This window comes from Sorex fumeus, unplaced genomic scaffold (assembly GCF_029834395.1).
Source record: "Sorex fumeus unplaced genomic scaffold, SorFum_2.1 ptg000018l, whole genome shotgun sequence".
Lineage (NCBI taxonomy): Eukaryota > Metazoa > Chordata > Mammalia > Eulipotyphla > Soricidae > Sorex > Sorex fumeus.
Genome location: NW_026606075.1, coordinates 23,620,224 through 23,645,439, shown reverse-complemented (window position 1 = coordinate 23,645,439; position 25,216 = coordinate 23,620,224). Strand labels below are relative to the sequence as shown.

The 25,216-nt window shown below is 38.1% G+C and overlaps 1 protein-coding gene across 2 annotated transcripts in view; it reads right to left on the bottom strand.

The window, feature by feature from the left end:
* The window catches only part of AP3B1 (adaptor related protein complex 3 subunit beta 1), a 239,032-nt gene that overhangs the window by 152,244 nt on the left and 61,572 nt on the right, over positions 1-25,216 (bottom strand). For both annotated transcript variants that reach the window (XR_008792195.1, XM_056112560.1), the window contains exon 7: positions 15,317-15,499. Coding sequence is in view for 1 of the 2 variants with exons in the window: in XM_056112560.1 (XP_055968535.1) it covers positions 15,317-15,499 (183 nt within the window). In the remaining variant the exon portion in view is untranslated. The remainder of the gene's footprint in view (positions 1-15,316; positions 15,500-25,216) is intronic.

Genomic DNA, 25,216 nt, shown 5'->3' with positions numbered 1-25,216 from the left:
GAGAGAGAGAGAGAGAGAGAGAGAGAGAGAGAGAGAGAAGGCATCCACTATTAATGTACATAATGAATATTATTCATACGTAATATACACTGAAGGCCTCCACTAAGAAACTCTTAAAAGCAATAAACCAATATAGAGGATAGAAAGATAGCACAACCGGAGAAAAGAGCTTGACTTGCACACAGCCTCTCTGGGATATATTCCCAGGGGGATGGGGGTGGGAGGGATGCTGGGATTCATGGTGGTAGAAAATGGGCACTGGTGGAGGGATGGGTATTTGATCATTGTATAATCAAAACCCTAGCACAAAAATTTGTAAGTCTACAACTGTACCTCATGGTGTTTCACTAATAAAAATATTTTAAAAAAATTTTTTAAAAAGTGTCTATGTGGCAAAACGGACTCAAGATAAAAAAAATACCCTATACTCAAGATAAAAAAAATACCCTATTGAATAGGAGAAAATACTTACAATGCCATAGAGACAACAGGTTAACAGATAAGATAAATAGAGCACTCAAACCTGAACAACATAAAAATTAAATCTCATCAAATAAGGGAGAGAGATACAATTAAACTTTTATAAGTCTCCACAGCCACTGGCATATGAAAATTTCTTATAATCACTTATTATTAGAGAAATGCAAATCAAAACAACAATGAGAAAGGCATATCAAAACAACTGGAAAAAAGCATAGTTGGTGAAACTAGGGCAAAAAAGAATCTTCTACTGTTAATGGGAATATTATCTAGTTCATGGTCTATGGAAAACATTACAGACATTTCTTCAAAAAGTAAGAATAGAGGTGGAATATAAATGACAAAGACGTAGCAATGGAGGGTTTGGGAACTTGTGGTGGTGAGGTGAGATTAACTATATCAGCAAAACCATAAACATCAGCATTATTGGAAACAAGTGACACAAATGAGAAATGGAGAAGAATAATTGTCACAAAGAAAATCAGTGAGATGGAGCAAATGCATAATACCAGACAGTGAAACATAGATACGTGGGAATTAAGCAAGTCTCAATAACTACTTGATTGAAATCATATTAAGATTTTTTTTCCAATCTCAATGGGACAAAATTAAAACCAAACACAGAAAGACCTGGAGGGCAGGGGAGATGGTGTTAAGGGCAGAAACACCTGCTTCCCAGGTGACAATCCTGGCACCACATGCCTGGCCCAACCCCACAGAACCACTATGCAAATGGTACTGGAACACCAATAGCTGTGGGTCCTTCCCCCACGCTTCAAAAAGAAAAGAAAACTAGAGAAATCACAAACTCGTGCAAACATAATAATAAGCCTCTGAGTAACTTTGGGATCTACAAAGAAGTTTAGAAAATAATGAAACATCATTTACCTGGAGGCCAACAAAAAACAAAGAAAAGTGTATCAGATCCTTTGGGAATCAGAATAGCATTATAAGAAAGAAGTTTATCAGAATACTCTCCTACACCCATAAAAAAGAAAAGTTCCAAATAAAAAATCTAACCTTATATATGAAGTAAAAAATAAATAAAACCAAGTCAGTAGAAGAAAAAAAATAATAGAGCAGAAATAAATAAAAACCAAACAGCAGATACAAAAGATTAACAATAGGGGCTGGACCGATAGTACAGCAGGTAGGGCATTTGCCTTGCACGTGGCCCACCTGGGTTCGATCCCTAGCATCCCATATGGTCCCCTGAGCACTGCCAGGAGTAACTCCTGAGTGCAGAGCCAGGAGTAACCCCTGAACATTGCTGGATGTGATCCAAAAAAGAAGGATGAAAAAAAGATTAACAATATAAAGAAAATGTTCTTTTAATAATAAAACCAAAGGGACAGAAAGAGAGAGACAGAGAATCTCTCATCTAGCCTCACTAAGAGGAAAATAGAGGAAACCTAATAAAAAGAATCACTAGGTACAACTGAATGTGAACCAAAAACAAGACCAATAAAAAAAAAATCACAAATAATAAAACAGGCAAAATTACAACACAGACCACAAAAAGTACATATGTTCATAATGGATTACTCTGGACAGCCATGTACAACAAACAAGATTTAAGAGAAAAACAAATTTTCATAATCATTCTACCTTCCAACATGTACTGGTAGACCCTAAATAGTGAAGCACACAGCTTCAAGTGCAGGGCTGAGTTCAAGGGCACTGAGGAGAGGCCCCAGCAGCCACCCAACCCAACACTCCCACAACAAGAGCAGCAAGTAATAATATTTTTTTAAAGACCATAACTGAGATATACTTTTATCAAGGACTAAAATGACTTGCTCCTTCACGCTGTTCTAGGCCAAACTGGTTCTACTTAGGTGCATCAGTAAACCAACAAATGATACAAATTAATCACTTTCTCTAAGCACAAACACCCACCATCTTCAGTCAACTTTAATCAAATGTCCTAATTCTACCTAAAAAAGACATATGATGAAACTGCTATATTTGCAGAGAAGCTGCTTTTAATAAGCATTGTTTATTCAATTTTTCCTTGATTTCTAATTGACAAATTGTATTAATGTTTCAATTTATAATCTGTAGTCTGCAGTGGACCTAAGTATTATATTAATGTTTATAAATTTTACAGGAAAAAACAACATGACATTCTCATGCCATCTGAGATATTCCAGGAGTCACCTCAGTGAACTTCACTGAAGTGAAACACTAGAGAGGGGTAAATTAAACAATAAACATTGATTTTTCAGAGTTTGGAACACTCAAAAGCCCAAGATCAAGGTGAGGCCAATTCAGTTCCAAGTTGACAACCAACTTCCTGGCTTGTGTTGGGCTGACTTCTTCTGTGCACTCCCTCTCCTGGCAAACAATTGAGAAGGCAGCAGAACTCTGGCATCCTGTCCTATAAAGGCACTACTCCCACCCTTATGAATTCATTCCCCAAAATTACCTCCTCCAAATACCATTACATTAGGAGGTGTTAGGGCTTGAACACACGGAGTTTGGGGAACACAACCATTCAGTCCAAAGACCCACAGTGCTGTGCTGACAGCACATCTCAAATACTGGGTTAAACTCCCTGATATCTGCTCTGAGAGTTTAGGCTGGATAGGTGCTCAGTAATACCAATCATAGCTAATGAACTGCTCGTGTATGTGTGTGTGTGTGTGTGTGTCCTCTAGAAAAAGAGTTGTGTTTAATAACAAAAAGTTAATTTCATACCTATTTTTTTAAAAATGCTTTATCTCAGGGGGGGAAAAAAAAACCACTGAGGTCTCTTGCACTACTTTTCCTCCATCCCATCCCATCCCATCCCATCAAACCTATGTAAAACAATCCATGAAATACAGAATGGTTTGAGACTTTTTCCTTTCTCTAAGGTAGGTGCTACGCTCTTCACTTTACATGTTTTATACCACAGTCCAGTGACCACTATACCACACAGGTGGAAGTGTGGGTTTGAGGACCATTGAACACTGAATCGCCACTGATACATCACAATTATAGAAACACCTGTGCCCACCAACTTTGTGTTGATCCACTATAAAAATTCTCAGTGCTCAATTGCCCACAACAGTTCTCATTTCTTATGACTATGTGTTTTACTACAGCATATAAGAAACAAGCTTCTGAATGCAGTGGCTTTCAAACTTAGTTACTGAGTGATTTGGAGACTTGACATAGGACAATTTTTCAGATTTCTCTGAAATAAAATATACTTATGATGCATATAAAAATTGGGTTTTGTTAAACTTAGGTTTCAAGACTCTTTTCTCAGGGCTGGAACAATAGTACAGTGAGTAAGGTGCTTGCCATGCATGCAGCCAACTCAGGTCCCATCCCGGGCATCCCATATGGTCTTACGAGCACTGCCAGGAGTAATTCCTGACAACAGAGCCAGGAATAATCCCTGAGCATTGCTGGTGTGACCCCTCACCCCCAAAAAGGACTCCTTTTTCTAGGAGTCTTTTCTTTTTCTGTCCCTGTCCTCCGTTGTTCATCAATTTGCTCAAGCAGGCCCAGTAACATTGTGAGACTTGTTGTTACTGTGTTTCGCATATGGAATATGCTGAGGGTAGCTTGCCAGGCTTGACTGTGTGGGCGAGATACTCTCGGTAGCTTGCCAGGCTCTCCAAGAGGGGAAGAGGAATCGAACTTTGGCCACGTGCAAGGCAAACGCCCTACCACTGTGCTATCGCTCCAGCCCAATGGTATTCTAATGATCTGTAAACAAACTAATCTCAATCTAAAGACAGTGAAGGAATACTTTTTGCTACACAGAATACATTTCAAAGTCCTCAATCATACGATATGAAATAAAATTAAAACCAACCTAAGTAAGTCTGATCATAACTGTTCGTGTATTCATTCCTTTCTTATCTAACCCAGACGTTCCCAGACTTCTTTGGTCTACTATTCCCTTTGCAGAAAAATATCACTCTTGGTGTCCCCACGCACCTGCCTCTGGAAATTTATCTTTACTAAGAAAACTATAAAGCAGCAAGCGTGGGATGGGACAGCAGAATCACCCACTTTGGGAAACAGTGTTTTAAGCCCTGAAGTAAAGATAATTTATTAGAAAAAAATCATGAAGGTCTACTGAAATTAAATTAATTCTCCCTTAGGACCTTTATTTAAGGCTAAAAGAGACATTTTGAAATATTCATTGAAGAGAGAATAAACCAGTAAGGGTTTTTATAATTTTGGAGGGGCAAGGGAAGTTGAGGACCACATCTAGCAATGCTCAGGGGTTCTTCCTGGCTCTGTTGCTCTGCAGTGACCCTTGGCGAGGCTTGTGGGCCAGACCATAACTGGTGGCAGGAATGGAGTCAGGGATGGCTGCACTGGAAGGTAAGGAACAATGTCTGTACTAGCTCCCCAGGCCAAGCTTTTAAAAATCCTCATGGAGAATTCTAAGTGCTTGAATGGAAAGTAGAGAGATCTGCATTCTAGAAAATCTTGGAGTAAGAAACTGGGGTGCAAAGGAACACTGAAACCTAGAAGAAAGTATAAAGCAAAAAAAAATTAATTATATATATATTTCAAATGTATAAACTAAGAATAAAAATGTGAAATCTATAAATCTGGAAATGAGAGAGAGAGAGAGAGAGAGAGAGAGAGAAAGAGAGAGAACAAACACAGAGTGAAAGCACACAATACAGATAAATGTGGGGCTGTGAATACTGGGATACTGGTCCCAAACTGTGTACTGTGTTCCTTTGGTATCTCAAAATCTGACTGTATTTGGAAAGAAAGTCTTTAAATAAGAACCTGAGCTCTAAATAAACCTAACTGGGGCCGTGACAAGAGGCAATGTGGACATACAGAGACACCAGGATACACAGACAGGGGAAAGATAATGCAAGCAAACTGCAAGGAAGCAGACCCCAGAAGAAATCAAACCTGCCAAAACTTAATCTTAAGACTTCAAGCCCAGGCTGGAGCTATAGTGCAGCGGGTAGGAAGTTTGCCTTGCACACAGCCAACAGGGTTTGATCCCCAGCATCCCATATGGTGCCCTGAACACCACCAGGAATAATGCCTGAATGCAGAGCCAGGAGTAATCCCTGTGCATTGCCAGGTATGACCCAAAAAAGCAAAAAAAAGCTCCAAAATTAAATATTATTTAGTCACCTAATAATCTTTTGACATACCTTTTGATTACTCTAGCGAACTAATAATATAATCACTCTGGGGGAAATGACTGGCAAGTTCTTAAATAAATAAAATACATAATCCCATCACCCAGCAATTCTATACCTAAGTCAGTACTAAAGATGCATGAAGGAGGGGCCAGGGAAATAAGGAAGTTGCCTTGCATACAGCTGAGACCAGTCTGATTTGCCATACCCAAACAGTCTCTTAGCATATCTACACAAAAAAAAAGACATGGACAAGCATGTTCATGGTCAATTTACTCCATGCCCCAAAATGATACAATGTATTATATATTGAACTGTGAAAGTTAAACCATCCTTGCATTCTGGAATAAAGTCTGAGCCTCAGATCAATGAGACAGCCTTGAATATATTGAGACAGACCCTTAGGGATATGATCTTCAGTAAAAGAGCAAAAACTATGAAGTGAAGCAAGGAAAGTCTTTTCAACAGTGGTAATGGGAAAAGTGGTCAACTACATGCAAAAAAAATAAATAAATTAACTCAGACCTCATAACACCATGCACAAAAATCGAATCAAAATGGATTAAAGGCCTTGATATCAGACCTGAATCCATAAGATACACAGAGGAAAATGTAGGCAGAACTCTCCATGACACTGAAGCCAAAAGCATCTTCAAAGATGAAACACCACTGACCAAGCAAGTGAGAGCACACATAAACAAATGGAACAACATTAAACTAAGAAGTTTCTGCAACTCAACAGAAACCAAACAACAGAATACAAAGACAATGCACAGAATGGGAAAAATTATTTCCCAATACTCATATGATAAGGGATTAATATCCAAAACATATAAGGCAATAGTAGAACTCTACAAGAAAAGTTAAACTATAAGCCCACCAAAAAATGGAGAGAAAAATGAACAGGAACTTCCACAAAGAAGAAATACAAATGGCCAAAAGGCATATGAAAAAGTGCACTACATCGTTAATTATCAGGGAAATGCAAACTAAAACAACAATGAGATATAATCTCCTACTACGGAGACTGGCACATATCAAAAAAATAAACAATCAGTCCTGGCATGGATGCAAGGGGAAAGAGACTCGTTCACTGCTGGTGGGAATGTTGATTGGTCTGGTATTTCTGGAAAACATTATGAACATTCCTCAAAACACTGGAAATTGAATTTCCATACAAACCAACAATACCACTCCTGGGAATATACCCAAATGGGCCCAAAACACAATGCAGAAAAGCCATCTCCACTCCTGTGTTCATTGCAGCACTGTTCACAGTAGTCAGAATCTGGAAACAACCCACATGCCTGAGAACAGATGAGTGGATAAAGAAACTATGGTACTTGTACACAGTGGAACATTACACAGCTGTTAGAAAAAATGAGGTAATGCAATTTGGTGATACATGAACGGACATGAAGAGTATCATACTTAGTTAAATCAGTCAGAGGAAGAGGGACAAACGGAATGATTGTACTCATATACGGGACATAAAAATAAAATACTATGTGAGCTATTCCCAAAGATAGTAGAAACAAAGGCCGGGAGGACTGGTCCATCTTGCCACAAAGCAGGAGGGGGAGTGTAGTTAGGACAGAGAAGGGACCAGTAGGCAATGAGAGTTAAAAACTATCACTTTGGACAAAAACTGAGTGCTTAAAGGAGGTAAAATAATAAACAGAATACGCCTGCAGCAATCCAGTATTGCAAACCACAGTGATTAAATGGAAAATGGGGAAGGGAGGGGGGAAGAAGGAGGAAGAGGGGTGTCTGCTATAGAGGCAGTGGGGGCAAGGTAGGGGAGAGGGAAACTGGAGACATTGGTGGTAAATGTACACTGGTGAAGGGAAGGGTATTGGAACATTATATGACTGAAACTCAATCATGAACAACTTTGTAACTGTGTATCTCAAAGTAATTCAATTCAAAAAAATTTTGACTTCATATTCCTTTGCAGCATCAAATGTAATGACAAGTTTACCCCAATATCTTAATAATGTCATCTGTGGCACCTGCCAAGGAGGGAGGCTGGGATGTGGGGGATCTGGATCTGGGGGGAAGGGCGGGAGGGAAAATGGGGACACTGGTGCTGGGAAATTACATGGGTGTAGGAATGGTGTTGGAACATTGTATGACTGAAACCCAATCATGAACAGCTTTGTAACGCTCTATCTCACAGTGATTCCATTAAAATAAATAAATAAAAATAAAGTCACCTGTATTTAAAAAATAAAACTGGATAATTCATCAAAAGCTGCCTAAAAACATTACAAAAACAAATTCTTATGTGCATTGGATTCTGTCTTTAGATTCTACCATTCTATCATTTTGGAATTTACTTATAGATTCAACCATGTCTCATGATTTAAAAAAAATTTTTTTAAATCCGTGTTTAAGACTTAAAAAATAGTCCATTAGTATCACTGTCATCCTGTTGTTCACTGATTGCCTTGAGCAGGCCCCAGAAACGTCTCCTTTGTCCTAGCCCTGAGATTTTAAAAAGTGCCACATTCAAGGCTCTTTCGGGGTCAAGAGAATGAGACCCATCATTGTTACTAGTTTTTGGCATACTGAACATGCCACAGGGAGTTTGCCAGACTCTGCCATGTGGGCAGGATACTTTTGGTAGCCTGCCAGGTTCTCCAGAGTAGAAACTAGATGATAAGAGGTCGCTTCCGGGAGCAGGGTTTTATAATCTCTGGGTCTAGGCCATTGATGAGATTACACAGTGCTGGTCCATTAGTAAAACACAAGATTTATTTTACAAAAAATATATTTTTTTTAACTCAGTAAGTATCATCTCAAGGAGCTAGAGCAATAGCACAGTGGTAAGGCATTTGCTTTGCACAAAGCCAACCCGGGTTCAATTCCTGGCACCCCATACTGTCTCCTTAGCCCACCGGAAGTGATCCCTGAGAACAAAGCCAAAAGTGAAGTACTGAGAATGGCTGGGTGTGACCCAATAAACAAAAAATAATCATCTCGAAGATCAAGGTATGGTATATATATACCATAGTATACAGACATAGTTCAACAGTTGCACACCTGCTATGTGTGTGAGGCCCTGGGTTCAATCCCCATTACTACACACACAAAAAGAAACAAATTTCCAGCACTTAAATTCCTATGACAGTACTTGGATGTGGAATTTTTGAACTACTTTTCCAAACTATATCCCTTTTTACTGTCTGAAAATTGCTAATCAAGGATCATATATGAATGTTGTATCCCTGAATTAAGTAAGTAAGTAAAGGCCCTCCCGTTGATCATCAATTTGCTCGAGCAGGCCCAGTAACGTCTCCATTGGAGACTTTGTTGTTACTGTGTCTGGCATATCAAATACGTCACGGGGAGCTTGCCAGGCTCTGCCGGCCGGGCGAGATACTCTCCGTAGCTTGCCGGGCTCTCCGAGAGGGGCGGAGGAATCGAACTCGGGTTGGCCATGTTGGCTGCGTGCAAGGCAAACGCCCTACCCGCTGTGCTATTGCTCCATACTCAAGAATTATTTCTGGTGGTAAAGGTAAAAAAGGTAAAGGCCGTCCCGTTGATCGTCGATTTGCTCGAGCGGGCCCAGTAACGTCTCCATGGGAGACTTTATTGTTACTGTGTTTGGCATATCGAATACGTCACGGGGAGCTTGCCAGGCTCTGCCGTGCGGGCGAGATCCTCTCGGTAGCTTGCCGGGCTCTCCGAGAGGGGCAGAGGAATCAAACTCGGGTTGGCCATGCTGGCTGCATGCAAGGCAAACGCCCTACCGCTGTGCTATCGCTCCAACTTATTAATACTTTAAAGTGGCTTGAGCAATAGTACAGCAGGGAGGGTGCCTGCCTCGCACACAGCAAACTAAGGTTCCATCCCCAGCACTTCATACAGTCCCTAAGACAAGTGGGCTGAGCACAGAACCAGAAGTCCTGGGCTGGGTGTATCCCCACCCCTGACTCCCCCCAAGGAGAAATACTTTAGAGAAATTCTAAACTTGGATTTTTTTTATACCTGTATTAGGTTTTATCCATAAAAAATCAGATATACTGAGAAAAACAAATATATCTCCGTGAATTTCAAAATGACAAACATTCTACCACCATAAAACTCATAAAACAACTGTGAATGTGTAGACTTTTAAACTCCTAATTACTGAAGCATAATATTTCAATAATTCTTACAAAACTATCTTAGAGAAAGTTCAACTTTACAGAGCTAGGGACAGGGAGATAGCACAGGAGTTAAACACACTTGCCTTGCATGCAGCCAATCTCAGTTCAAATCCCCGGCAACACCTATCTCCCCTGAGAACCAGAAGGAATGATCCCTGACCACAAACTTGGGGAGTAAACCCTGAGCACAGCCAAGTATGGCCTAAAATGCATACATACATATATAGCTGGATCCAAAACTCAAAAACATTCCTGTCAAGCTACAATGTCAGCTTTATTTCAGTTCACAATTAATGGCACTAAATGTTTTAAAAAAAAAATGCCGTGTTTATACTATTTATTTGGTGTGTATACTATTAATTTTTTAATCCATTACTTCTAGAAAAGCAACTTTAGTCAGCAGAGATTTACACTGATGCTTTCAAGTAATACTCTGCAATAGGCCAAAGAGACACAAAGAAAATATTTAGACAATTTTATGTCCTTGAAAATTATACAAATTTGACCTACCCCAAAAAAAAAAAATACCTCACACAACAGACCCACATGGACAGCAAAGAATAAGGTAAATTTAAGAAAATAAAAATGCAAATATGCATTTTAGCAAGTCTCTTGAATTTATTAACCTAAAAGGTTTAATTTCCATTTTCCTGCATCAGCTTTATTTATAAAATGTCGTGCCCTATAAATACGCTGTTATTTTCTATAGTCAAGCACCCTCTTAACAAATCTTCTCATTAATATGTAAATTTAAAGTCAATCGGTCTTCTCCCTGACAGCCCCATGAATTCCTAGTGCACTGTATAATCGGCTTTGACTTGGCATCCACTATTTATCATCAAAGATGTCAGTTAGAAAAATTATGGAAAATGCACTGCAATTGATATGACTGCAATCTACTTTGTCAACACTTAATTGTTCCTCAAATCATACATTTACATATAAACAGCCTAAATACTGATCTATAATGATGTAAATAAACTAAATTAAAAATCTCTTCTGCCCCTGAAGAAGCTTGTTTGTATATGATGTGTTCATTTAGGAACTTATTGACAAAAGCATGTACATGAGTTCAGCTGAAAAAAGTATTTCTATTATTTCCAAAAACACACAAAAAAAGATACAAAACAATTTTGCTGCCCTTCGAGCTATATAAACAGAAACAAATGTCCTACAAAATTCACTGAGAAACACAATTTTTCTCTTTGAAGAGCAATTTAATTATGGCTGTTAGCTAATTGGTGTCTAAGCACTATGGATTAGAAGGCTTCAAAATTAGCTTTGATTGGAACACAAAAAGTAAACACACAGAAACTTCTCAAGTAAGCAAAAGCTTATTTTAATTTAAAAGTCAAGAGGCAATAAAATACAACTGCAAGACTTTTGACTTAGGCATTACTAGGTCTGTTTACTACACATTACTGTTTATTTTTGTTTCCACTTCTAGTTTTTGTTTTTGGTGCCACATCTGACACTGCTCAAAGGATCACTCCCACCATGAGGCATGAAACCTGGATCTCAGGCACAAAAATGTGTGATACTCCTGACTGTGTTCAAATGACCATATGTGGTGCCAGAGATGGAATCTGGGTCACAATCAAAAGGGTCACAAGCAAGGCAAATAAATGCCTTACCTCCTGTACTATCTCTTCGGCCCAAATGAGTACCTTTCTTGTTCACCAATTCTGTGAAAAAAATGATGGTAAGAACTTAGCACTTGGACAGGAAAGATAGTACAGTGGGTAGGGTGCTGCCTTGCATATAGCAAACCCAGATGTGATCCCAGCATCCCATATGAACCATGCCCCTAACTTGCCAGGAGTGATTCCTGAGTGCAGAGCCAGTAATCCCTGAACACTGATACATGCCCCTAACCTGCCAGGAGTGATTCCTGAGTGCAGTCAGTAACCCCTGAGCACTGCTGGGTATGACCCAAAAACCAAAAAAAAAAAAAAACAAACAAAAAAACTCAGCACTGACTCTGATGGAGTTTCACTTTTCCCTTTATTCTACACTGTCAAAAGTTCTTTTCTATATGGAAAGATTTTTTTAACACTATCAGAGGTTTTTTTTTTTTTTAAAAAAAGTACTCAATGTTTTTTACATGTTTTTCAATCCTATGACTGAATTTGCCAATCTCGCTAGTTAAAATGACCACACATGGGGCCGGACAGATGGCTCAAGGGGTGGTAGCACATGCTCCACATGTAGGAGTCCGGGTTCAAACTGTGCTGGCACCACAGAGTCCCCGATGCACTGCCAGAAGTAACAGCCCAACCTCATCAGGAGTAGCCCCAAACCAAAAGAAACCGAACAAAATTTATCACCTGGTAAGCCCTAAAAAGTTGGCTACAATCTGAGCATCTGCCCAAAGTCTCCAAGACAGTTAGTGACTGTCTGGACTGGTCCCTCCCAAAACAATCTCCAAAGCACAATAGGGCTAAGATGGGTTACCTGAAAGAGTAAGCACAAGCACGGTCTAAATGGTGATGATCCACTTAAGCTCTAAGCTTATAAAATGTATTTGTGCCAAATGTCTGACACCTTGGACAATCCCTTGGTTCTGTTACTCGAGTAAATGAAAACTCTTGGCTCTTTCTCACGGGTTACTCAACAGGACACAGGTCTATTATGCTGATGAGTTAGGAGTCACATGATAGCGTGCCAAATTAATAAAGAAAATGAAACGCATTTTCCGAAGTAAAAATTATGACCACGAGAACAATGGAAACCAAGTGGTTGCCAGTAATTGCCTTTAAGGGGTCAACCTAAAGTCATGAAAGGACTTTCTATTTTGCCTTGTGCTTGAATTGCTTCTGTCATTTAAAAAAAAAAAATCTACATGATTATAATGAACTAAGCCCTTATGAATCTGCCATTTAAGCAGAGTTTGTTTGCTAAAGCCAAGAAATCTTTCTCACAGGAAATCAGATGCAAAGCTGTGTGTGAAAGGCAGGCCCAGATGAGAGTGACCCCTTTTAGCAGCAAGGGCCCAGAGACCTGTTCGGTGGAAAATACTGCTGCCTTGCCTGGTTTATTCCTCTTGCAGTATTAGACTATGCAGAAGGCCAAGTTGCACACATCAAAGCCAGTGAATGAGTCTACTAACCACATAACGCAGAATAATGGCAAGGTCAGATTGCGAATAAGTGGCCAAAAAATGATTTAGCCCACTTCCAGTGTACCATGGATGAGGGACAGGCTTCATTTCACAGTTAGGGTCATCAATGTTCACAGAAAAAATGTTCGCATGTGAAAACAAACAAAAAAAGGATTAAGTGACAATTTTCCAAATTATCTATCCAAAGAATAAATACATATGCTTGCTTTGCAAATAGCTTTAAAAATAATAATTTGGGAACTGGAAAGAGAGCACAATGGAGCGAGAGTGCATGAATGCTTTGGGCCAGGGTATAGTCCTCAGTATTGCATACTGTCCCCTGAGCACTGCCAGGGTGACTCAAAAGAAAAGGAAAGGAACAAAAAGAATTTTATTTTCGTTATTCAAAATGAAAAAAAAAGAAAAAGAAAAGAAACACAAATAAATGGACAAATAAAAAAAATAAAAGGAAAAGAAACACAAATAAATGGACAAGTCACAAAACCAGGTTTTCAAGTCTTGTTAAAGATATATGGATCAAACGCAGGATCTCCCATATGCAAGGTATGTGTTCTACTATTGAGTCACACTCCCAACCCTGTTACATAGTTAGAAGATATGGGAAGAGAAGCGTATGTACATTTGGGGTGTGGGGCTCCCCAGCAGGACTGCAGGCTACCAGCAACCAAGGCAGTGTAGGGAGATGAAGCAGTGCCAGATCATTTGTGCCAGCCCTCTGAGCTCTTTCTCCCCAGTCTGATTTATGTATTTTAACTTCAGTTTCTTCACAATGACTAAGGAAAAGCTTGCTTGCATACAGCTAGTGAAAATGATTTGACGGTGGCAGGAAATTACAATTAGACACTTCAAATTATAACGGTAGTTAGATAAATTACCTACAACTTTACACAACAGGAAAAAAAAAGTATCTGAAAAAGAACCTGAGTAACACTCTAGGGAAACAGACTGAATGAAACAAATAGCTAACACAGTAAAATTTGCTTGACAGAGTTATCATACACATAAAAAAAAGTGAACCTATTCAACTGAACATGTTGCTTAATTCAATAAAAGCATCACCAAAGTTTACCTTGCTTAATATAAGTAAAACATTGTAAAATAAACTATTAATGAATAGCAAAATTTCTTTGATTTAAAAGCCCTGTAATGGACAAGACTTTTATATTTTATTCAAAGTACACCTGATCTATAAGTACAATAATCAGACCAATTTCTTAAATTAATAGGAAGTAAATATAAATAGGATTCTAGACAAAGGTACTTTAAAATGCTAAATACTTAATAAACAATAGTACTATGTCAATGCAGAAAATACTGATGAACATTTAAGTTTCTTAAATATCTGAAAGTGACAGTTCATCTAACATAGTGTCATGAATGAACATTATATACCTGTTTCTCTCATCTTCTAATATACGAAAGTGAGATATACTGAGTAGTAAAGGCCTATATACAAGTTTGTATATAAACTACTATCTAAACTATATATAAACTACCGCATATAAACTACTAAACTAATGGGGGGGTGGTTTTTAAATAGTTTTTGCATAACCAATTTTTTCCTTTTTCTTGTTTTTGGCCCATAGCTGCTGGTGCTCAGGGCTTACTCTGTGCTCAGGGATCACTCCTAAATGTACTCAGGGACAATATGTGGTATTGGGAATCAAACCTGGGTCATTTGCATGCTTTATCCAATGTGTTGTCTCTCCACCTCACAACTAGCTTTTTAAGTCTATTGTAGTAACTTTAAAAAAAAAAAAACTGAAGTAACTCTATGGCAAATGATATAAGAACTTTTTCTTAATTTTCAACTTAATGAAAAGAATAATACATATTTCTAACGTTACGCTATAAAAAGGAAAAAAATAACTACAAAGTTTATTCATTAACTTTACTAAATGCCTATCCGCTTAAGTGAATAAAAGGGAAAAATGTATTTTAGAACTATAAATCTACTAAAAAGGCAGAAGTTATGCCGTATTTACCTCCAAAGATGAGAAATTGTCTGGGGCAAACATTTACATGGGTTAGAATCACATAAACTACTTTTACTAGTGAGTCCCTGAAACAGCTGGGACTCAAAGGTGGAAAAACAATCAATAACAACAACAAGAAATTCATGATTTGGCAATGTCCCTGCAAGCACAGAATGTGTCACGCTGCTGCTCCTAACTAGGGCTTCCTGCCAGGTAACACTAGGCAGCCTAGGCACCATGACACTCAATACAGATCAACCACCAAAAATGAAGAATTAATTCTCCTCGCGCTTCTACTGGTCTCCAAAAGAACATGACAAAAAAATAAATCCTCCTGAAATGCAAATAAATGTAAAGGTTGTAAATGTATTTTACAACTTTTTTTTTTGGGGGGGGGGCATGGTTTTAAAAGCTCATCCATTTCTTAGTATACTTTGTAAATGGGAGATTACTCAAGACACTTACCTCTTTCCAAGGACTGACAAACTGTGTACGAGCATAGCGAGTGAGCATGTGGATAATGACAACCTGTCCCCACTCTTCAACATCAATCAGTAAATTACATAACTTGCGGTAATTCCTGTGGATCAGATCTATTCTATCTGGGCAGACTTCTTCAAAGGCCATCACAACACTACCAGCAACCAGCTAGAAAATAAATAAATAAACTCATTTTCTAAAAATGCCATCCTACCACCCCACCTTCTATCCCATCACGCCCCTGCACCCCAGCAATAAAACACACACAGACAAAATTCTACTCAAGCATTATACAGGTGCAATCAGAATTATGAGAACCAATATTTAAAGCTATTAACCATCTAATTAATAAAATGCTTATGTTATAATAAATTTTTGAAGTCTCACCTCTTAATAATACTGTAATTTGAATAAAACAATATTTCTCTGCAGTAATCAATAATAAGAGGTATTAGAGGCATTAGAAAATCTTATTTTTAGATTAATTTCGAAACATTTTTGATATATGAATTAAACATATTAATCATGCAATTCTTCATAAAGCACATTTTCAAAAGCTAAATTCTAGATATTTATTATTTAGTATGTATCGATGTTCAGAAAAGAACAGAGACAGTAACAAAAATCCTATGTTGGCAGTTTAAAACTAAGGTAACAATTCCAAAATAAGTTATTCTCTTAAAACATCAGACATCCATAAATGTTTTAGTAAAAAAAAAAATCCTTCAAATTTTTCACAACTAGCCCACCTGTTTACATTTTACAATTTACAAAAAAAAAAGCAGCGTAAAATCTCACATATTATAACATATATAAAATGTGTGTAAGTTGAAATAATACATTACCAACAATAATCATTTTACTTTAGTATCAATTACTTAACCATAAATACAGCTTTTGGAACTGTCAAGCTTTTACAAAGTGATAAAGTTATGCTTTTGGCATAAAGGTACAAGCTAAACTGAATATATCATATACAAATACCTCTATATAGGAATCACAGACATATGCAGTTAGCCAACAATATAATACAGTTTTGAAGAAATAAATTAATTTTATACTCTTCCTGAACACTAGGGATCTTCATTTTAGATCTAAAATTTCCCCAATGGCATAACATAAGCAATTAAATAAAAAATATAACTCACTGAAATGGTACTTTTTGAAAAATATTAGCTACCTATGATATTCACATTTTTAGTGTTTGTCCCTCTACTTGGCTGACACTTAGTTTATTAATATGCAACCAACAATAGAATTGAAAGAAAACAGCTCAGAATATAGACTTGCTATTATGCTAAGCAAGTTCCCAGTCCTGTGGGGATTTTATGAATTACCAATCAGTATAAACGTGAAGCCGCATTTATTGACTCCAGCCCTGCCCATGTACTGGTGCCTGCTGGTCTCAGCATGTAAGCGTCTCAATCGAAAAAGCAAAGAATTGATTATTTGTGTGAAATAAATAAAAATGTGTTATACGTATAATTTGCTATTTGCTATTGATATCGAAAAGAAGTTCATTTATTTTCAACGCCATATTTTGAGGTCTTCTGTAAAAAACACTCTTGAGAAACTATAGTGCTATGATAATCATATTTTTAAAAGGCTAAACTATCATTTAAAAATCTCTTGAAACAACTAAAATCAAACTACAGAAACTTTTAGAATCTATAAAAATATTGATGATAAAAAAAATTGATGCTGACATGTATGTCATATCATAGTAATGGAAGACATGTCAATTGGTAAAAGACATTAAAACAAAAAGAGTATCAGTTCAAATAAATTATCCATGAAATTAACATGATAATTCAATGAAACTTTCAATTTAAGAACTATTTTATAAAATAAGGTATTTTGCCTAAACCAAGATTCTAGTTTTCAAGTGTAAATAGACACCAAACAAAAGTAAAATCAACTACTCCCTGTTTTAAATTTATTAATCCAGAGCTATTAGTACAAAACAATTTTAATTTATTAACAAAGAACATAGAAAATGGGAGTTACTTGATTACAAATAAGGCTTAAGAAAACAAAAATAATTAGTAAGAATTAGAGCTAAAAAAATACGTTCACAAAATAAAACTAACCATTTTGGTTATTTCATTGTAAGATTTTAACAATAATCTGACCCTGAGACAACACTACCAGAAGAATTAATAATTTTGGTCTATTAAATGTTCAATATTCTATAAAACTTCCAGAACTAAAATGAAATGATCTACTCAGATTTTAAAACCAAAAATATTGGTTTCTGAAAAACAGACAGTTAATTTCCATCTCACTGTGTCAATAGTAGCTTTTTATATAAGGGGAAAAATAAATCACTCCAACAAAACTAGCAATGAGCTCATCAAATTCAAATGCAGTTTTCCATTTATGTATTTTTTATATTAAAGCAATAAACATGGTTCATTTATCTTCCCTGGGTTGCCACGTTTTTCTGTGCTGTTGCTATGAACTTCAGCCATTAGTTGTGCTCCAAGGTAAACTACATGAACCATCAACAAAAGTGACACCCCATCTATGGAGTTCATATTTTCTCCAGATTATCTATGCTAGTTGACAAGCTGGTAATGAAAAAAATCACACTAAGCAAATGGTTCCTCTAATAACAATAAATTTTCTATAAAATTATGAAGGGTACAGAACGTTTCCTTGCATCTATTTTGTCATGAATTCTAATTAACGTTGCAAAACCCTGAGAGTGCTGGGTCATCACAAGAAGTGTATCAACGTTTGATTGATAATATGGTGTAAGTTGGCCAATGCTGCCAAGATTTTCTTCTCTTAAATTAATGGCCATCCAACCTGCCCTAATCATACAGCCCAAATGATATTCCCCTTCTTATTTCAATTTTCTTGAGGCATGGAAAATGGGAAAGATCAGTCATTTATCTTCTAATAGCTGGATAATAGATCTATCACAATAAAACATCTGCACAAACTCTGAGGTGTGGGGGGTTTTTTTTTCCGCCCACAACACTGACACTTTTATCAACATTAAATCAATAAACTTATAAAAACTGTGTCTTGCCTCCAGATTTTAGCCTCAAACTACCATATATTCATTAAACATCTTTCTGTAACTAAATTTAAGAAAGGAAACATTCTCATCAAAAATACACACAACTCAGCTTCTCAGGAAGCCTTATTCTTACTGTTTTCATAATAAACGGTATTCTACTAGAATGTTAAATGCTATCAAAAGCACGTCCTCCAAATGAATCTAAAGGAACAGAAATAAATAATACCCTGCTTTGGAGATACTCTAAAGATGAGAGAATTGTTCACACTGAAGCTTAAACTGTTTAACCAGAAAGTGTTTCCACATTTTACCAAAAAAAGGAAGGAAAAGAAAAGAAAATAGCCTAAAAATTTTAAATGGATATTAAGAAAGGTTTGGGGCTGGGGAGAAGGGATGAAGACACATGTTTTATGAGGATAATATGGTGTAAGTTGGCCAATGCTTTATGAGGATCAGACCCAAGTCAGTCCCGGCACCACCTGGTCTCCTTTCATCAGCAGATGTAGTCTGGGAGGCCCCTCAGCATCACTAGGTGTAGCCCAAGAGGCTCCTGTCTAAGGTGGTCCTGGAGGTCGCTGGTCCTCAGGTCCCAGCACTGAACCAACAGGCCAGTTTGCCACGCAGCATCAGAAGTGGACACTAGACCACAGGAGCACTACTTTAGTGCTCCCTCTGCTCCGAGAAATAGATTTTCATAAGAATCTTTTAGAAATGTTAAATAGAGAAAATGAAAAAGGTAAATCTTGGCATATACAATGAAAAAAATATGTATGTAAAGAAACTGAGATCGAAGACAAATGTTCCCTTTTCATGGCATTGACTGGAATTTTCTATCATTAATAATTTAGATACCTTAAACGTACTGTTACTTGAGTAACTTTTTAGGATATATTTTCTTTATAACTACATATTTTAATGCAAATTTATTGTTTTCAATGGGTCACACCTTGTGGTGCTCAGGGCTGACTCCTGGCTCTGAGCTCAGGGATCACTTCTAGCAGGCCTCAGGGAACCATTTGAGGTGCTGGGGAATTAACCCAGCTGAGCTGCACATACTATCTATCCAAACTCAAAGTAATTTACTTCTAATTCTGGCAGGAGCGATAGCACAGCGGGTAGGGCATTCGCCTTACAAGCAGCCAACATGGCCGACCCAAGTTCGATTCCTCCGCCCCTCTCGGAGAGCCCGGCAAGCTACCGAGAGTATTCGATATGCCAGAAACAGTAACAACAAAGTCTCCAATGGAGACGTTACTGGGCCCGCTCAAGCAAATCGACAATCAACGGGAGGGCCTTTACCTTTACCTTTACCTTTTTTAAAAAAGAATACTGGCCTTCCTATAGTAAGGGGGAAAAATATTCTAATAAATTTTAGTATGTTTATACATTGATTTTTCTTTAAAGTGAGAATTACAGAACTAATTTTTAAGGGATCTCAATTGTAGAAAGAAAAATCTTCCTTTATGAAAGAAACAGAAATATATCTCAAAATCAACAGAGGTCATATAAAAAAAGTTCTAAAATAAATTAACACTGCTCAAGTTTCTGTTTATCAGCAATGTCATTGTAATAATAATCTGAAGAAGGTCCTGATGGAAATAAATTCTTCTTCAGAATACAGAAATAAAGAAGACCTCACTGATTTTAATTGGTAAATATTGAAACAAAAATTAGTTGGGCGCTTCTGCATTTTAAATGTGAATGCTGACATTAATTGGGAGAGAAAGAACACAGCTGTCTACCTTTTACAAAGTCAGCACATGTGACAAGAAGTAAAAATAATCTTGAGACCCACAAAAATGTATATAACTATCAAATAACTTTTAGTCTTCCTATAGCAAGCACAAGGAAAAAAATTACAAGAAACAATCTCAAAACAAACTTTAAAATTTAGTAGAAATGGTGCCTAAGTAAATCTTAATCTCCCAGTACCAAAGTCCAAATATTGACAAAAAATAATGTCCTAAGGCCATGTGTACATAGCTAAAACACAAGGAATTTTCAAACTTCAAAGTATACTTAAGTAAAAAAATTACTTCTAAGTCTTGTGGTTATCTGTTGGAGTACACGGAGCTTAGGTTTATGAGATTGTACCCATCACAGTGCTCCCGAGTCACTCCCATTACTTTGTCTGTCTGAAACCTCTTCTATGCTCTCTTCCCCAACCAATTTGTAAGGTCTCATCCTTCTTAGACACTGAAGCTGTACTGTATGTAAGTCAATATTGCCTTTCTCCTCTCCTTATGTCTTTGAGCAGTTTACTTTAATGCAATGTCCTTTTGTATAGATACAGGAAGACAATTAATTAATATTATGCTTTATAACTTAGGAATTGATTGGCTTTGAATATTATTCTCTCCTGGGCATCTGCCTTCTCAACTTAAGCCTCAGTTGCCCTCACTTCCTAGCATTCCAAGGGCAGGGTCCCGACGTGGGACTGGATGGAACCAGGGCAAGCCGGTAAGTTATGTGCTACCCTGGCATCGCGATGGGCCAGGCCAAGGTGCCACGATTCTTAACTATAAGTTAAGAGTTTGATCATAGGCAAATGATGTCAAGATCCAAAAGTAACGACGAGACTAGGGCCCTGCTGCTAGGAATAGGAAAGATATCTGGCCTGAGCACTGCAGTCTGAGATCGAGATGGCCCTAGGAGAGCAATTCTATAAGCTCAAAGTATTTCTTACTGTGTCCATACGAAATGATTAATATTATGTATGCTTATATGTTGTTTGGACAAGGAGAGGAGAAACACGTCCTAGAAGCAGTTTTCTGTGTGTCCTGAGTAGCTTGGATGAGACTGCTTTTTTGGAGATGTAGATTCCAAGCTCTAGCAGACTGGTCTTTGTTGTGCTAATCTAAGTGCTTGTAGCTTGTGAAAAGGTGAGGCCAGGATTACTGGCCTGCTGATGTAAGGAAACAATGTATGTTTGCCGCCTCAATGTTCTTTCTGTAACTCCTTTTGATGACATCATTATATTGCGCCCTTTAGAGGTACTATGATCTATATAAGGGAGATTTCAAGGCTCTCTGGGGGGACACGTGCATCAAAGAACCTGGGAAGATGGGGCTGAGGACAGAAGCTGAGAGAACAAAGGCGCACGTGCTCGAGGATTCCTGAGGCCTCCATGACATACATCTCTTCCATGTAATAAACGGCTACTAAGACCAACTAGCTTGGCCTCGTTTCCTTCCTTCACCTGACCATCGCCATCGACCTCCCTGGAGTGGGGAAACACCAGACCGCCGGCCTTTTTATTTTTTGTGTGTTTACACAGTTATCTTTCCTTTATCACAAAACTTCACAAAGATCTATGACAGCCTGAAAAAAAAACCTGCCAAAACATCTAGGCCAGGAGTTGGTAAGTGGGTATTAAAATCAACAACAGGAAAACAAAATGAAATATTAAAAAGATTCCTGGCAGTTCAAACAGATTACAAAGAGAGACTTCAACTAGGCAGAAGATTTCATGATGCTCTTTTGGGAATAGAAGGAAGGTTTCATGGAGAAAGTGGTAAGGAAGAGGTACCCCTCAGATACTATAAGGTAATAGGAAAAAAAAATTTAGGATCCTACAAGACAAAAAATATTTACAATTATCAATCTGAGGACATACACTCCCTGTTGACACTGTTCCTGAAATATGCAATAAAAATATGTATTTTTCTATTCTATTAGTGCATGTAATAAATCATCATGAACAACTTTACAAAACAAATAAATTTAAAAATAATAAATTAATAATATTAATATTAATAAAAATAATATTAATAATAAATTAATAAAACGGGCTGGAGCGATAGCACAGCGGGTAGGGCGTCTGCCTTGCACGCAGCCAACATGGCCGACCCGAGTTCGATTCCTCCGCCCCTCTCGGAGAGCCCGGCAAGCTACCGAGAGTATTCAATATGCCAGACACAGTAACAACAAAGTCTCCAGTGGGCCCGCTCGAGCAAATCGATGATCAACAGGAGGGCCTTATTATTTATTTATTAAATTAATAATAAAATTCAAAATGAAACTAAGGATAAAACTACAACGACAACTCTAAACCAGTATTTAATTCAATCAGAAGTCCACACACCACTACTCCTCACAGTGGTACTTTACTAAACTAAATTTTCCCCATATTCTGGGACTAAATTAGTAATTACCTTATGGATAATGGTGGCCACATTTCTTTTCTTTTTTTTTTTTCTTTTTGGGTCACACCTGGCGATGCTCAGGAGTTACTCCTGGCTTTGCATTCAGAAGTCACTTCTGGCAGTGCTCAGGGGACCATATGGGATGCTGGGAACCGAACCGGGGTCGGCCGCGTGCAAGGGAAATGCCCTATCCGCTGTGCTATATCACTCCAGGCCCTGGCCACATTTCTTAATATTGTAGAAGGAAGCTCAAAACAGAAGACTAGAAGGAATTATGTGCAGATACAATGTAATCAGAGAAATCAGTATAGACTGATATTATATACATGGAGAGAAAAATACATGAAGCATGTTAATTCTAGTGAAAGCCATACCTGCCAGTGCTAGAGGACCACACAAATACATACACATACACACACACACACACACACACACACACACACACACACACTCAGGGCTCAAGAGTAAACTGAGTTGGCTGCATATGTGACAGACAGGCATCTTATCCCCTATACTATGTCTCTTGTCCTGAGTGCTTTTAAATTATTCTTTATTTTTTGTTTTTTTGGGGGCAGTGTTCAGGGCTTGCTCACAGCTCTGTTCTTCGGGCACTACTCCTGGCTGAATCTCACAAAGACAATGTTTATGAGAAACGGTCTCGTTCCTGACGTTCCACTCGCTCTCAACGGAAAGAACATCTCTGAATGCAAGTTATGTGTACCTAGGTCGAGAAGTCAACATGATGAATGACCTGGCACATGAGTTGAGAGGAGGAAGAGAAGAGCATCAAAGAAATAACTAGAGGACGAAGAACCTCCGGCTCCGGGCACATCTCTTTGATTCCACTGTTCTTCCTGCATTAACATATGCCTCAGAGACCCAGGCCCTACGAAAACAGGATGAGAATGCTATTCAGGCCTGCCAAAAAGGAATCAAAAGAGCTATGCTTGGAGTATCACACTTCACTCAAATCAGAGAAAGAATCCAGACTCCCGATCGCCGTCGACGGTCAAGAATCAGGGACACTCCACTGGTTCAGCCCTTCTGGAAAACAGTATGGACGATTCTCAAAAAATTAGAAATTGAGCTCCCATTTGACCCAGCAATACCACTCCTGGGAATATATCCCAGAGAGGCAAAAATGTATAGTTGAAGTGACATCTGCACTTGTTTGTTCATTGCAGCACTCTTTACAATAGCCAGAAACTGGAAGAAACCTGAATGCCTAAGAACAGATGACTGGTTAAAGAAACTTTGCTACATCTACACAATGGAGTACTATGTAGCTCTTAGAAAAGATAAAGTCATGAAATTTACATACAAGTGGTACAATATGGAAAGTATCATGCTAAGCGAAATGAGTCAGAAAGAGAGGGATAGACATAGAAAGATTGCATTCATCTGGGGGATATAAAGGAACAAAGTATGAGATTAATACCCAAGAATAGCTGAGATCAGCACCAGGAGGATTACTCCATAACTTAGAGGCCAGCCGGGTATCCTAGAGGAAAGGGCAGTTCAGATAGAGAAGGGAGCACCAAATAAAGGGTGTTTGGAGGATCCTCCCAGGAGGGGAGATGCATGTCGAAAGTAGACTATGGACTGAACATGTTTGCCACTCAATGCCTCTTTTGCAGACCACAACACCCAAAAGGAGAGAGAGAACACAGGGGATTGCCCTGCCACAGAGACAGGGGGGATGGGGGGATGGGGGTGGGAGGGATATTATCCATGGTGGTGGAAAATGGGCACTGGTGGAGGGATGGGTATCTGATCATTGTATAATCGAAACCCAAGCACAAAAAATTGTAAATCTACAACTTTAAAAAAAAATAAAATAAAATAAAGGGGAAAAAAAAAAAAGAATCAGGGACACTGTCTCATCTGCCAAGGTGTCGAAAATCAGATGGGCTGGAACATGTAATGAGATTTGGAGACGACCGCTGGACTAGAGCCATTACCGACTGGATTCCATGGGACATTAAAAGATCGCATGGCTGCCTACCTACGAGATGGCCAGACTTCTTTGTCAAAACCCTGAATGATCAGTTTGAGGCTCTCCGTGTTCCTGGAGCAAGTAGATGCCACTGAGCTACACTAGCACATGACAGGGACGAATAGAGACGTTACTGGCACCCGCTTGAGCAAATCGATGAGTAATGCCAAAAAGGAATCAAGTGATCAAGTGAAGTGATCAAGAAACTCTACAAGCTTGAAAACTGCCAGGAAAGTTTAATACGTAGCTACAAAATAGTAGATGCTCAGACACAAATCCAATAAATCCAAAAAATCTCTAGAGACTGCGGTATTCACCTGTGTGCTCTGTGGTGCTTGGGAAGACACACACCCACCCCATAAACGAAGGCGTCTCTAGGCCCGGTAATAAATTTTTTCTAACCTATAACCTAGCAGAAATGATAAGATACATTAAAACAACCAGACTATTCGGTGTATTTTTGATTATTCAACCCAGTAGTTAGCAAATGTCTTATATGTGGAAGAAACTACGTGATTTTTTATTATTACTGAAATCAAATTAATCATACGATTAATACTGTTGATTTCATGTCTGGGTCCTACAAGCAGGTAACAAGGATGCCATGTAGAAGACAAAAAGGAATCAAATTTCTTTTCTCTGCTTTCATTCACTGAGTTAGTCTGTATCTGCTCACCTCCCACAGTCCACTAACCATTACACAAGAAATAAAATGA